The 14,711-nt window shown below is 60.5% G+C and overlaps 2 protein-coding genes and 1 non-coding gene across 10 annotated transcripts in view; 1 reads left to right on the top strand and 2 right to left on the bottom strand.

The window, feature by feature from the left end:
- ZDHHC12 (zDHHC palmitoyltransferase 12) overlaps positions 1-1,749 on the top strand; it is a 3,186-nt gene extending 1,437 nt beyond the window's left edge. Inside the window, exons 2-5 of one of the 4 annotated variants that reach the window (XM_024762525.1) lie at positions 214-350; positions 715-792; positions 958-1,124; positions 1,317-1,749. In XM_024762525.1, coding sequence (XP_024618293.1) covers positions 214-350; positions 715-792; positions 958-1,124; positions 1,317-1,635 — 701 coding nt within the window. In that variant the 3' untranslated portion in view covers positions 1,636-1,749. Of the gene's footprint in view, positions 1-184; positions 351-714; positions 793-957; positions 1,147-1,316 lie in introns of all 4 variants that reach the window. The other 3 variants (XM_024762527.1, XM_024762526.1, XM_024762524.1) reach the window with 3 other exon arrangements.
- A 127-nt stretch (positions 1,750-1,876) lies between these two features.
- PKN3 (protein kinase N3) lies at positions 1,877-13,553 on the bottom strand. Of its 5 annotated transcripts, none has more exons than XM_024762520.1 (22): positions 13,172-13,553; positions 10,933-11,173; positions 10,591-10,736; positions 9,836-9,947; positions 9,635-9,762; positions 9,246-9,429; positions 7,676-7,822; positions 7,483-7,592; positions 7,230-7,373; positions 6,738-6,813; positions 6,486-6,654; positions 6,194-6,296; positions 6,015-6,082; positions 5,623-5,686; positions 5,384-5,475; positions 4,648-4,824; positions 3,882-3,944; positions 3,665-3,741; positions 3,085-3,227; positions 2,889-2,996; positions 2,507-2,587; positions 1,877-2,397 (listed from the first exon to the last, which is right to left on the bottom strand). In XM_024762520.1, exons 1-22 carry the CDS (start codon positions 13,193-13,195, stop codon positions 2,185-2,187), a joined length of 2,670 nt encoding a protein of 889 aa, XP_024618288.1. In that variant the 5' UTR covers positions 13,196-13,553; the 3' UTR covers positions 1,877-2,184. The 5 variants fall into 5 exon arrangements, with proteins under 5 accessions (XP_024618288.1, XP_024618291.1, XP_024618286.1 ...); XM_024762523.1 differs by having other exon boundaries at positions 1,877-2,400; positions 2,554-2,587; XM_024762518.1 differs by having other exon boundaries at positions 5,789-6,082; positions 6,486-6,569.
- On the bottom strand, positions 2,801-2,873 carry TRNAG-UCC (transfer RNA glycine (anticodon UCC)). The gene has a single exon. It is a non-coding gene; the product is annotated as a tRNA-Gly (tRNA).
- Positions 13,554-14,711: the final 1,158 nt, after the last annotated feature.

Genomic DNA, 14,711 nt, shown 5'->3' with positions numbered 1-14,711 from the left:
CTCAATCCTTTTTTTTTTTTTTTTTTTTTTTTTTGCCGAACGTGAACTTCTCCCTCCTGCACCCTATGCAGTGGCCACACCTGACCATTCTTCAGACTCCATCTCCAGGCCTTCCCTCAGCCAGGGACACACTTCCCCCCTCCAGCTGCACCCCTCACCTGCACCCTCCTGTTCTGTCCCCGCCGCCTCACTCTCCCCCTCTGGCCTCTCCAGCGCTGCGGCAGTGGGAAGAGCAGGGGGAGCTGCTCGCGCCCCTCACCTTCCTGCTCTTGGTACTGGGCTCCCTGCTGCTTTACCTGGCTGTGTCACTCATGGACCCGGGATACGTGAATGTCCTGCCCCAGCCCCAGGTAACCAGGGCTCCCAAACATCTCCTCCCCCGCCAACAGGGAACTCAAGGCCCCAGTAACAATCTCATGCTAGACCCTGTGCTGAGGGCTTTCCTAGGGAATCCCAGGGAATCGTCTTGCCAGACCTAGAGCCCCATCCTACAATGAGGAAATTGCCAAGACCCAGAGAGGGAAAGTAACTGCCAAAGGTCACACAGCCCCGCCGTCCAGGGCACTCTGCCCCCACTCTACCGCCTCCATTACACAGGGGATGGATCCCCAAATGTGCACACCCAGAGTTAAGCTGGCCCCCAAGGGAGCTACCCACCAGTGCCCTCTGCCTCCCAAGGGAACCCCATCTCATACTGTGTCCCCCCATTTTCAGGAGGAGGCCAAGGAAGAGCAGACAGCCATGGTTCCTCAGGCCATCCCCCTTCGGCGCTGCAGACACTGCATGGTGCTGGTGGGTGACGCAGGGACCTCCGTGGGAGGGTCGGGCAAGATTGAGACTCCTTGGCCTCATCCCTCCTCCAGGAAGGCCTCCCAGATGCCAGCCCTGACCTCCCGCCCACATTGTTGGGTCCAGAAGGGAGCCAGTGTTGAGGCCTGACTCCCTGTGTGCCCACAGCAACCCCTGCGGGCCCGTCACTGCCGTGAGTGCCGTCGTTGTGTCCGCCGATATGACCACCACTGCCCCTGGATGGAGAACTGCGTGGGAGAGCGCAATCACCCACTGTTCGTGGCCTACCTGGCGCTGCAGCTGGTGGTGCTTCTGTGGGGCCTGTACCTGGCATGGTGGGTTCCCCCAGCGCCCTGGGTGGTGGGGGGGCAGGCAGCAGGCACCCACCAGGTGTGGAGAGAGCCAGGCTCCCTCTTCAGGGGCCTCGGACCCTCTCCCAAATGGCCGGCCCACCTGGGGTCCCTGGGGCAAAGCTGCCACCCACACACCTGCCAGCTCTGGGTCCCTCTCCCCCTCCTTCCCTGCAGGTCTGGCCTCCGCTTCTTCCGGCCTTGGGGGCTCTGGCTGCGGTCCAGTGGGCTCCTGTTTGCCACCTTCCTGCTGCTGTCGCTCTTCTCCCTAGTGGCCAGCCTGCTCTTGGCCTCGCACCTCTACCTGGTGGCCAGCAACACCACCACCTGGGAGTTCATCTCCTCACACCGTATCGCCTACCTCCGCCAGCGCTCCGGCAACCCCTTCGACCGCGGCCTGACCCGCAACCTGGCCCACTTCTTCTGTGGATGGCCCTCGGGGTCCTGGGAGACCCTCTGGGCTGAGGACGAGGAAGGCAGCAGCCAGGATGTTTAGGGTTGCTAGAGGCCGGGCCACCGTCTTGTGCCTGAAAACCGGAGGGGCTGCACCCGGAGGCGTCAGCGCTCCGAGGGCCTGGACCTCCTCACTGCTGCCCACTCCTCCCAGGCCTCAGGGTAGAGCTGAAGGACAGAACCCTGCCTCAAAGGAGGAAGAGGACCCATGGGGGCTCGGGCACCAAGGACCTGGATTGTGGAGACTTCCACCCTCCCCACCCCAAGCCAGGCTGCCTCCAGTGCACAGTTTTATAAATTTAATAATCCATAAAGCAAGTCAAGTATTCAAAAAAACAAACCAAACCGCTCCTCGCTGTGCCTCCCTTTCGGGTCCAGGTCTTGCAACGGGCAGGGGAGAGGTGGTCGGGAGAAGGGAGGGGAGGCAGCACTTTGCCCGGTGACTGAGCAAAGCCCACGACAGCAGCCCGTGGCCGCCACCTTGAGTCCCAACGGCTCATCAATACCAGGGCGCCCAGGCGGGCAGAAAGGCGGGCAAGCAGAGGCTCCAACCGTCGGGGGGGGGGCAAGGGGTAGAGAGCCCGAGAGGCCCTCAGGGCTCCAGGAATCGCTGGGACACGAAATCGAAGTCCCGGAAGGCAGCCTGTTGGCGGGCGGTGAGGGGGCTGCGGGCATCAGGCGGCGTCAGGGCAGGTGGCAGCCCCGTGAACTCGCCCTCGAAGTAGCGCAGGTCTGTGGGGCCGCAGAGGGTGGGCACAAACGGGGGCCGGACGGCTCGGGCGAGCAGGGCCTGCCAGTCGGTGGTCTGGGGGCAAGGGTAGAGGTGCCTCAGACGACGGGAGTGGCAGCCCCGCGGGCCCTCGATGCCTCCCACTGTGCCAGGCTCCTGGACCACTGCGGCCCTGGCCACTCACCCTGAAGAAAGGCTGTGTCTTGATCTCCTCAGCATCCCGCTCCCCCGCCCCCAGGCGCTTCTCGGGGCACTTCTGGAGGAGCTGGGGGAGAGGGCAGGTGCTCATTCAGGGTGTTCGGGCCCCAGGCACTGCCCGCCTCCCCCTCTCCAGCCTCTCAGGTAGGGATCCCTGAGCCAGGAGCAGCTGTCGGCCCAGCCCTGGACCCTGCGGTGATTACCTTCTTTTTTTTTTTTAAAAGAGTTTGTTTTGTTTTGTTTTTTGGGGGATGCGCCACGCAGCTTGCGGGATTTTAGTTTCCCCGACCAGGGATCGAACCCGTGCCCCCTGCAGTGGAAGTGCAGAGTCTTAACCACTGGACCACCGGGGAAGTCCCTGCGATTACCTTCTGAATGAGCTCAAGCCCTTGCACCGACAGAAAGCGCGGGTATGGGGCTTCTGCATTGACGATGCAGTCAAACACCTCCTCCTCGGTGTCCCCTGGAAACGGGCACTGCAGGGATGGGGCTCAGCAGGGTATGTGGGCCACCCCCACCCCCACCTGACCTGGAGGCCCCACCAGCACCCCGTCCAGCGCTCACCTCGCCCACCAGCATCTCGTAGAGCAGCACGCCCAGCCCCCACCAGTCCACAGCCCGCGTATAGGCCTCCTGGGTCAGCACCTCAGGGGCCAGGAACTCCGGGGTGCCACAGAAGGTGCTCGTCCGGTCCCCAAAGCCGATCCCTGCAAACCAACATCCACACTGATGCCAGCACGGTGTGTTACCCACAAGTACCTCTCGCTGTAAGAATCAAGCACCCACCCTTATGACCCCATGTTCTGAACCTGTGCCGAGCCCTGCCCCATACCCTTGGAGGTGGGAACGGTTTTTATTCCACTTGATTGATGAGGAATCTGAGTCTCAGACAAGCTCGTGTGCCAGGGTCACACAGAAAGCAGAACCCAGTGCCCTCTCCCGGCCCAGGAACTCCCTCTGGCCAAGGGCAAGGGGCTCTTTTAGAGCTTTTAGGGCTGGGAAGGACGAGCCAATGTGTCCAGCTAGTCCCTGGAATGAGGGCTGGGAGGCAGATTTCCTGGGAGCTGCCACTTGCCCACCACCCTGCTGGCCTGGGCTGAGTAAGCACGACTGAAAGACGGGATCCTGGACAGGAGGCACCCACCTTCCTTACAGAGCCCAAAGTCTGCGATCTTCAGGAAACCCTGGGCATCCAGCAGAAGATTATCCAACTTAAGGTCTCTGAGGGCAAAGGCGGGGCAGATCAAAGGGGCTAAGAAGCGCTGAGGCCCAGGGAACAGCGGCCCCACCCTAGAGCAGCCCAGGAGGAGGGTAGCATCTGTCCCCTCGCCTACTCCCCCAGCATCTCGGGGGCAAGTTACCTGTAAATGATCTTCTGCTCATGTAAGAACTGCAGCCCCAGGACCACACAGGCCAGATAGAACCTGGAGGGTTGGGGCAGGGGGTAGTTCAGGCCCAGGACTGTGGGGGACAGGGCAGGGAGGCACCAGGATGGCCATGGCCTGGGGACCCCAGATATCCCTGCCAGAGTCATGTGTGGGTGAGAGACTGGGAGTAGCCTCATGTGTAGCAGGGGTGGAGCTCCTCCAGATAACAGCCTGCCCTTCCTGGGCTCTGAGATTGTGCCAGGGATGACACCGAGTATCCTTCACGCCGATCCTGGCATCCTCCCAGCAGCCTGCTGTGGATACCCGTCATGCCTATTTTTCAAATGAGGATCTGAGACTCCCAGTAAATGACCCACCCAGGGTCGCACAGCTAGTGGCTGAGCAGATATGTGAATCCAGGCTCCAGAGCCCACACTCTGCTGGGCAAGAAATAACACCACCAGCTGTTGGTTACTTACTGCTCACCAATCCCTGTGCTCAGCAATTTCTAAGTGTTATGTTCATCCATGCAACAGGCCTATGAAATAGTTATCATTAGCCCAATTCACAGCTGTATAAACTGAGGTCTGAGGTCACAAATGCTGTGAGGGTTGATAACCAGGATTTGAACCAAGGCCTCCCTGACTCCGTGCTCTTCTGCTGATGGGCACCCTGGAGGAAGCAGGATGAAGGCGTCGCCAGGTACAGGGAAGTAGGGAAGGCTTGCTGGAAGAGTCGTACAGGAGAGATGGGAACCCACCGGGCCTGGGGCTCAGGGAAGACATCCTCGTGGATCTGCATCATGAGGTCGCCACCGGGCACAAACTCAGTCACGAAGCAGGCGTGGCTGGAGGTGTGGAAGCAGGCGAGGAGGGAGAGTAGGAAGGGGTGCCCCACGCGGCCCACAGCCTCCAGGATTCGCTTCTCGCAGTACAGGCTGCAAGAGGAGGGTGTGGGTTTTAGAGGGAAGGAGGGAACCCAAAAGGGAATGAAAACCTCCCCTGACTATGCCCTGTCATCCACACAACACCCCTGGGTCACTGGCTCTTAAGTCAAAGTGCCAGGCAGCTAGAGTGGTGGTTCATATGTGTCAGGAGCTCACATAGGTCTTTTTTTGGGGCCACGCTGTGTGGCATGCGGGATCTCGGTTCCCCGACCAGGGATGGAACCAGCAGCCCCTGCAGTGGAAGCGCAGAGTCTTAACCACTGGACCACCAGGGAAGTCCCTCACATAGGTCTTGAACCTGTACGACCACCCTGTTCCCATTTCACAGATGAGGAAACTGAGGTGCATAAACGAAGGGACCTGCCCAAGGGCACACAGTTAACAACTGCAGTTGCTAACAAGAGAGCCCAGGCCTGGCTGGCCCCACAGGGTCACCTCTTACAAGCCCCAGCAGCATTCAGCTGCCTTCCGGGGCCACCAGCCCAGGCCTGCCATCCTGGGTACCCTCCACGTGCCCGGATGCCGGGAACCCCCTGGCCTCAGCACACACCTCTCTATTTCGTCCCGGCTCAGCACCTCTTGCTTCTTCAGCGCTTTGATGGCATAGTATTGACCTGTCCCCTTGAACTGGACCAGGAGGACCTGGGGACCGGAGAGAGACTGGGCTCCAGGTGGGCAGTACAGGAGTCTATTTCCCCCACCCACTGCCCCACAGACCCCAGAGTCCCCCTAGCTAGAGTGTGTCAGGGCCTGCCCAGCCCCCTCCACTGCACCTCATGAGCCCACTACCTTCCCGAAGTGGCCCCGGCCCAGCACGGCCAAGCAGCGGAAGTCCTGAAGCCGGGGGGGTTTCCTGCAAGAGAGAAGGTACAGGAAGCCCCTGGGACAAGGGCTGGGGCTCCGCCAAGGGCCGCTCCAAACCCTCCCTCCACGCCTGGTCCTGGGCTGTCCCCACCTGTGAGGCAAGAGGGGCAGGGGCTGGAGAGGCCGGGTGGGAGCTCCTAGGACTGCCATTTCCTGGGGTCTGGCATGCAGGTGGAGCTCAGTAACGCGGGCTCCGCAAGTGAGAACCTGAGAGCAAGCCAAGAGCTCGGGGCGACGTGAGAACGCCTGACATGCAAACACCCAAGTGAGTGGACAGATGTCTCTCTCAAACGCCAAGGTGAGCCTGCCAGGGGTACCTGGTGGCTGAGGCTGGCAGAGATGGCTCGAGTCGAGTCCTGGGCTCCATGTGGGGGCGTTTGGTGCTCTGTGAGGGCAGAGGGGCTCAGGGCAGAGGGGGCTTCCTCTCCTTCTTCCCTCCAGCCCTGCCGTCCCCACCCAGACAGCCCCCAGCATGACCAGCCCTGCCACCGCTCACCGGCATCTCCTCGGGGGTCGGCTCCTGGGGCAGGTAGAGGCGCGGTGGCTTGGGTGGGGATTGGATCTCTTCTCGCAAGGGGGTCTTCTTGGGCGGGAAATTACTGTGGGGAGGAAGCAGACACACGACCGGACACAGGCGGATGGAATGCGGGGGTGGGGTGGGGGGTGGACCCACAGCCGCGTGAGACAGAGAGACGGGTCAGAGGGCAAGCAACGGGGACAGGTACTGTCTGCATCTGGAGTGAGGTGGCTCCACAGAGGAGCAGGCAGCCTGGGGCGAGGCTCCTCACCTGGGCGAGGCAGGGCCGGCGGCCCCACGGGGTGTGGCTGGGGTGTGGGAGCACCCTTTCGGGGGGCTGATGGTGCTTGGAGAGCTGCAGGGGGGCAGTAGGCTCATGACCAAGCGCCCCCAGGCCGCCATGCTGAGGTTCATCTGGGAAGCCCTCAGGAAGTCCTGACCTGGGGCGAAAGGGGGCTCAGTCCCGGGGTCTCCTAAGGGTCCCAGCCCTGCTCCCTACTAGCCAGCCTTCTCCACTCCACACCTCTGCGTTTTGAGAAAATGCGCTTCTGCCTCTGCAGCCGGGGCCTTCTCTCAATGACAGGGTCACAGAAGGTCACCTGCGGGGGCAGGGGGCAGGGCTGAAGACCAGTCCCCTCCCACCCCACCTGCCACGGGCACCTCCTCAGCCTCCAGGCTCCCACCCTGAGCCCATGTCAACAGACACAAGAGCCAGAAGGACTCAGAGAGATGGATCCAACATCCTCATTGGGACCAGTGGGGAAACCGAGGCCCGGAGAACAGAGGTGGTCCAGGGTCACACACGCGGCAGGGCAGACAGGACAAGGATGCAGGCCGCTAGGCTCCCATGAAGTCCTCAGAGAGGGGCTGGGAATCCTTCCTTCCTCTAGATCTCCTCCCTCTGGGCCTCAATTTCCAGTCCTACATGTGGGTGCAGAGCACAGGCTCAAAGGCCCTTCTTTGCTCTAACAGAGCCAGGGGCCCACGAGGTCAGAGGGCAGGGGCCAGTGGGCACCTGGACAAAGAGCAGCCCCTGCGGCACCAGGCTGAGGGAGAGCTGGTGACAGGCATTGTCCAGGAAGTCCTCCAGCCTCAGGAAGGCCACGCCGCACAGCTGCCGCCAGTCCCGCCAGTGCACCCCAATCTCCAGCTCTCGGGCCTGCAGTGGGGAGGCCAGGTTGAGGGGTGGAGCGTGGCACGAGCCACTACCTGGCCGGCCTACTACCCCACGGCCCACGGTCACCCCTGTCCACACAAGGCAGCCTCACCCGCTCCAGGGGGACGACAAAGGTCTGGTCCCAGGACTGCTTGGCCACAGGCCCCCAGGCCGTCTGGCCCACAATGCGATTGTCCACCTTCAGCACGGCCAACACCTCACCTGTGGGGCCAGAGCCGGGGCTCAGGGCAGGCCTGGAGCGGGGGTCCCTCGCTGTTCCCCAGCTTCCCATGCCCCCTACTCACTGGCCAGCTCGCCTCCACCACGCTGCTGCTTGGCCCTGCTCCAAAGCCAGCCCTGGGAGGGGGTCCCGGCCAGCGCGGCCACGGGGGAACGTCCAGGCACAGCTGTCAGCAGCTGCTCACAGCCCAGGAGGTGGACCTGCAGTGTCCCTGCCAGGGAGCATGGTGGGGGGCCGTTATCAGGTGCCGTCCTCCAATGGACCCCTGGGACCCCAGGAATGCTACCTTCTCCTGGAGGTATAGCTAAACACAGACCTTGCCCACATTAGGCCTCGGCAGCCACCTGCCACCCTTGGGGTCGGCCAACTGGTCCTCCCCTCCTGCACACTCTCTACGTGTTGGAAGAAGCAGGGACATACAGGCAGAGGAGTGAGACTCAGACCTCAGCCGAGTTGCATGGGACCGCAGCGCGTGGCGACACACTGCTCAGGGCTCAGGGCCTAGGAACAGCGCCACGGCAGGGATGAGAGCCCAGGGAAGAGCAGGAGGCCTGGCTGGCGGCCCTGTCCCACCTCTTCCCCAGGCCTGTCTCCCCATCTGCACAGCGGCAAGCAGCGCCAGCTCAGCCCTACCTCCTGCAATGGGTACAAGCGTGTTTTGCCAACCAAGCAGATTCATTTTAGGGTCATTAGAGATGTGTCCCTCAAAGGGTAGAGGAAGCAGTGGGACTCTGGCCGCCCTTGAGGACATACACTGGGCCTAAGAGCACCATTTAGGGAGTCTGGGCCTGGGGTTTATACTCTGAGAGACCTCATAAAACAAGGCAGTGCCAGGGTGGAAGAATGATTGGAAGAATATGGGTATTCAGCCAGAAGACAGGATGTGGGGTGGCCCCAAGTACCTGAATTTTAGGCCATTTAACAAGCCCTTACCCCCACCTTCCCCAACTTGTCTACTTGGCTAACTCACATAAGCCCTTCGAGGCCAAGCTCAGACACCACCCCCTCCAGGAAGCATTCCTTGATTCCCCAGGGGCCAGGTGAGGGGGCCCATCCAGCTGCTGTACTTCCCCTTCTCAGCTCTGCTCACAGTGGGATGGGGCCCGTCTACCCTGCATCAGCTCTGTGTTGGCAGGGGCTGGGCTCTCTAGTTGGCACCGTGTCCCAGGTGGGAAGTTCAGGGCTTCCAGAGTTGACACTGTTAGATTATCTGGAGGCAGATCCAGCTTGGGATAAGGAAGAACTTTCCAACAGCCCAAACTGCCCGGGACTGGGTATCAAGGCCTCCAGGGCTATGAGCTCCCTAACACTGGCACTTTGGGCACTCTCATGGTTCCTCACTTAAATAATAGCTTCACCGACTGAGCGATCTCTGTGCCTGCACGGTGCTGAGCACTTCACACGCAACAACTCACTGAATTTTCGCAGCAACCCTATGAAATAGGTGCTGTCATCACCCCCATTTGACAGAGTGAAAAACTGAGGTCTGGAGAGGGGATGTCAGTTGCACAAGGTCACACAGCTAGGGGATGGCGAGGCCAGGACTGGAAGTCTCCAAGATTCTTCCCCACTGTGTTTCAGGCTCCTCCCTGGAAGGGAAGGAGAGCTCTGAAGTAGGAGGGACTCCCGGGTACCTGTCATGGCGGTGGGCTTCACGAGTGTCCCTGAAGGCTGGGGGTTCCCAGACACAGCAGTCCGCAGCTCCCGGGCCACTCTGCCACGCAGAGGGTGTGCAGGAGGCAGTCCCTCCAGCAGCTGCTCCAAGGCCAGCCGCAGGAGGTCCAGTTTCTGGGAGGACTCCTGGAGCTGGGCCTGAGCCTGCAGAAGGGATACAGGGCCATGGGGTAACGGCGGGGGCAGTGGCTCAGGCCACCTGGAGACACCCTGGCTGAGGTCTAGACAAGAATGTGCCTCCTGTTTCCTCACTGCCACCCCTCACAGCCAGTCCAGCGGTGTCTCCCGCCACTGCAGAGGGTGGTACCACTCAGAGAAGAGCAGCAGTGGGTGGGGACCATGATCTGACCTCGGCTAGCACCTTGCGGTCCTGTGTTCGCCGGCTACCGAGCAGCTTCACCACGTTCTTGGCGCCCTCGGCCACGGCAGCCTCGATGCGTAGCCGGTGCCGCAGCTCCTCCACCAGCAGCTCCGGCCCTGGGAGGAGGGGGTCAGCCCTCAGGCCCATGCCCGGCTCCGCTCTGCCCATCCACACTTCTTAAGGCCTCACCTGGCTCAGGGGACCCGCTGGCCTCCAGGCTGCTGATCTTCATTCGTAGCAGGGCCACCTTCAGCTGGCTGTCCTGTAGCATCTGCTGGGCGGCTGCCAGAAGCTTCCTCTCCTGTGGGGTTGTGACATATGGCCCCTGAGGCCAGGACTAGGCCGGACCCTCCCTGGTCAGATCAGGGACTGGAGCAAGCCTCCCCCATCAGTCCAGAATTGAAGCTAAGCCTCTCTCGGTAGGCCAGATACTACAGCCAAGCCTCCCTTTTTAGACTAGGTCTGGAGCAGACCTCCCCCATCAGACTAGACAAGGGAGGGCTAAGGTCAAGCCTCCCTTATTAGATCAGGGTGAGCCTCCACATCATGCTGGGAGTTGGGACAGGTTGGGAGTTGGGCTGAGATTCCCCATTAGACTGGTGTTTTGCCTTCTCTGTTAGACGAGGGGTTCGAGCCATGCCTTTCCCACCAAGCTGAGATTTAGGGTTCTGCCTCCCCCATCAGACTAAGGGTGAGACTGTCTCTCTTACAGGGTCAATGGCCGGGTTGCATTTCCCTATCAGAATAGGGGCTGGTAGTGGGATGAAGTGGGAGATTGGGATTGACATATATACACGAATATGTATAAAATAGATAACTAATAAGAAACTGCTATATAAAAAAAATTCAAAAATTCAAAAAAAAAAAAGAATAGGGTCTGGATCACCATCTTCTCTAATAATCTGAGAGCCAAATCTCTTCCCCTCAGATCCCAGGGGCCTCACCTTGGGAGTGCCACTGGCATACGTGTGGGTCATATTCTCGGCTCCCTGCTTGACCTTCAGCTCTACCTGCAGCTGCCTCTGTAGAGCCTCCAGGTGTCGGGCCCTTGGCTGCTCTGCCAGCGGCCGAGGTCCTGAGGCCGCAGGTTCTGTGTGCAAAGAGTGTGGGGCTCATGGACCCCTCCCCCAGAGCCGAGAGCCCCTCATGGCCTAGCTCTCTCCTCCCCGCCCCTCCTGGGCAGGGGCTACGAGAGGAGGCTCTGAGAGAGGTCAGGGCCAAGGCCAAGGAGCTGGGTCAGCCTGCCGCCTGCTGTCCCGAGGGGCCTGCTCAGATTCCTCACTCACCAGCCGGGCCAGGCCCGGGGCCGGGCAGCAGGATGCGGGCATGCAGCTCCCGCAGCTCCCCGTGCAGCTGCTCCAGGCGGCGGTTGGAGGACCGCAGCAGCTGCTGCACATGGCCCAGGTGGCGGCGGTCGGTGGCTACCCGCCGCAGGTTCTCCACACCCTCCTTGATTTTCAGCTCCTTCTGGATGGCCCGGCGGATCGCCTCTTTCTCATCCCCTGGGGGCCACTGGCCCGCCCCAGGCTGGAAAGGCAGAGGCCTTAGTCCCCTCAGTCCCCACCTCCACGGCCTCAGCTCATCACAGGCAGAGGGGGAGGGAGGCAGGCGCAGTCAGCACCCAGGACTGACACACACAGTTTGGGAAGCAACTACGAGCTTAGAGCTAGCATCCCTAAGCCAGATGGAAACCCCAAAGCTATTTATCCAGCCCATGCTCCTGTCCTGTGCCATCAGAGAGAAGAGTAAGGGGGAAAAATTGTTAATGTTTACATGGTGTTCTGTTTTAAGAACTGTGCAGACATTAACTTGTTGATCCTGACAGCAACCCCATGAGGTAGGTGTAGTTATTATCCCCATTTTATAGATGAGGAAGCTGAGACACAGAGAGGTTAAGTAATTTGCCCAAGGCCACAACACAGGGAAGGAGATGCACCGTCATCTCTTGGGCCCCAGCCTCTCCCTGCCGGTCACGCTTACATCAGGCTGCTCTCAGTCTGGGATCCAGGCTAAGGTCTGGGGACCAGAAAAGAGGCTTGGCACTGAGAAGGGCCCCACCACCACCACCACCAAGGTCACGCAGACAGGGAAGCCTGTGGCCTGAGTGGAAGCTAGGGCTGTTCCCCTGATCTTCCGACACCCCAGCTGGAAAAGCAGAGGCACAGAGGGGTTGAGGAGGTCTCCGGGGCCCACTCCCAGCTCAGCTCCTGGGAGGAATTAGAAGGCTCTCTCACTGCTTCACCCCAAGCGAGAGCAAGAAAGAGGAAAAGCTCCTTCCCAGAGGCCATTTCAAACCAACGGGTGCTGCTGCTGACCTCAGCCCAGGGTAACCCATGATGCCCCCAACCCAGGACTGCCTCAGAGCCCTCACCTTACCTCTCGGCTCTCCATCTCCTGAGCCCAGTGGAGCCTTGGGGACCCCCACCCCAGGCCTCCGCTGGCCCTCTGGCCCGTCTGTCAGAGGGCAGGGGCGGGGCTCAGGAAATCCTTTGAGGGCCCTAGGCCAGAGGGCCAGAGCCAAAGGCCTGAGCAAACAAAGATCCCACGGAGCTGGGGGCCCGGCACCGGGGTCCTGAGTCACCCAGCTGCCGCTGCTGGGCGGAGGTTAACAGGAAATCGGAAAATATGTACAAGCCACGGCTGGAACAGGCAGAGGGACCTCCGGAGGAAGGGGGAGGGAGGGCACAGACGCAGCCCTGAAAGTTGCCCAAGGGGTGGGGGCACTCTAGGAGTCTTGTGGACAACACTTCACCCTTGACCAGAGCCCATGGTCCTGCCTGCTCCGGGCTGGAATCCTGCCAAGTGCGCACACCCCTCTCCCTTTCGGCTCCGCGACTGGGGCGCTATCTTGTACACAAACGTCCCCACACCCATTTGCTCTGGGCTAGTACCCCACCTCTCCCCACTCCCCAATAAGACACACAGCCTCGGTCCCACGCGAACCTATTGCCAGCTCCGGCAAGAACCCCGCCCCCTCGCCATTTGGTCTGGAACCCTGTGTACCCGAGGGTTCCCCCGGGAACTGGGTAGGCCCCTTCCTCTGGGGTCCCCACTCGCCGCCTGCCTGTGTGCTCTGGGAAGGACCCCACGACCGCGAGGGAGTGGCACCCTCCGCCTGCCGCACATATTCTTCTCCCCTCCCAGGACCCGTCCCTAGGTGCCTGCATGGCCCCCCTTTGCTTTCGCAGCGGATGCACATCGGCCTTAGAGTGTTACCTGGAAGAACAGATTTTAGGAAACTTGGGGCCCACCCTGGTGGCCCTGACTGCGGACTCAGACGTGCTCATGGTTAGGCCTGACTGGAGGCTCTGATTCACTTAGAGGTGATTTGGGGACGTTTCCAGGAGGCAGGAACGACTTACCCCCAATGCTCAGGTCTGCCTTGCGAAGGTGTAGGGGGGCGCAGGGCAAGGGCTGGGAAGGGACACGGGGAGGGGCTGGGGACGCAGCCGGAGCCCGGGGCAGTGAATGAGGCTCCCCCCACCCCCCGGCCCGCGCCCGAGGCCCGTCCCGGGCGCCGTTCACCTGCTGCGGCGCCCCCTCTTCCATGGCGCCGCTCGGGCAGCTCGGCCCCTCCTCTCGACCACTCCGGTTCCGGAAGCCCGGGCCCCTCCGCCAGGGCTTTCAAACTTGAAACTTCCCGGGAAGCGGCGCCGGAGTCGCGGGATCGGGCGCCCCCTCCCGAGGTCCGCTGGCCCTCGCGGGACCTGGGATCAGCGCCGCCTCTCGGCCGCGAGGGATCGAGCCCGGCTCCTGACCCAGAGGCCCCGGCGCCTCCCCCCGGATCCGATGTTCCGAGGGATTTGGAGCCCAGCGCCCCTCATCTGAGGCCGTGGTTCCCGCTCCTTGAGACACTGACCCCCGCCCCGCGATACAAGGGCAGAAAAGGACATTTCCCGGGCCGGAGTTGTCCAGCTGCCGGGTCGCGCGCCCAGAAGGGCGGGCCCGGGTGGGGACAGCGCCGCCTGCCGGCCGCGGGGCAATGCCTGTGTGGTCTGTTCTCTCTGGGCCGGGTCAGCCTCTTCCTCGGAACCCCGCCGCGACCTGGCTCCCGCCCGGAGTCACTCTTCCTCTCCCATGTCATTGGTGTAAAATGGGCTAATCCCATACCTGTCGCCCCCCAAGGAGCCTTGGCCCTGTCTGTAATCACTGTAAGAATGCATGCGTGGGAAAACAATAAAGCCTTACCCAAATTACACCAAACTACAAACGAATCCAAAATCCCTCAGGACCCCCGCCCCATAACTTGACTAGACGAGCTTTCTGGTTCAGCCAGAGCTGCTCAGCCTTTGCCCTAAAGGGCTCATCTAAACAGAATACACATTTAAACCTTGAGAAAAAGCCACCATTTCAGGAAACTAGCCTGCGCTAGGCGGTTCTTGCAATGGCTTAGGTATGTAGGGGACCCTGGTTCTTTACTGCCTAGTCTAGAGTTGTTTAGGCAATTCCTGTTATCCTGTGCTCACCAGCACTTTGTGCCAGGACTTTACTGGAAGGAGCCTTGTCCAAGGGGCCGGAAGTGAGTAAGGCTCAAATACTGAAGGTGGCTTATTTGCTGACTTGGAAGAGGTGCCCTCCAGTGCTTTTATAGGAGGAAACCATGTCAGTTCCACTTTGCTCTATCACCTCCTTCACAGTGGACTGGAAAGTGAAATCGGCAAAACATGGGCAATCCTGGGATTGTCCTGCAATGGGAAATCAACCAAGTGACATGAACATATGCTAAGGAGACTTGGTTCACTGGGGGACATGCCGACTTCATAATCAGAGCCAAGTGCAACACTTTTACATATATACAAATCAGAATTATTGAAGGTTAGACATTTAACAGCTAGTAAGCAAGCTAGCCAGACACATGGTAGGCTCCTTTAAGTGGGGGTTATCGAAGTGCCCTTAGCTGAATGTTAACAACTGAGAGGTAAAAAGACTACCAGCTTCTGACTGTAGGTCATGGGTTTCAGAAAAAAAAACATCAAATGAGCAAAGCTCTGCCTTTCAGGAGGGTATCTAGTTCCCATCTTGAGGCTCATTTATCCAATCCTCCAGTCAGAAAGCTGAATTATGT

This window comes from Neophocaena asiaeorientalis, unplaced genomic scaffold (assembly GCF_003031525.2).
Source record: "Neophocaena asiaeorientalis asiaeorientalis breed wild unplaced genomic scaffold, Neophocaena_asiaeorientalis_V1.1 scaffold78, whole genome shotgun sequence".
Classification (NCBI taxonomy): domain Eukaryota; kingdom Metazoa; phylum Chordata; class Mammalia; order Artiodactyla; family Phocoenidae; genus Neophocaena; species Neophocaena asiaeorientalis.
Note: the sequence above shows the minus strand (reverse complement) of the source record. Positions and strands in the feature narration are given on the sequence as shown.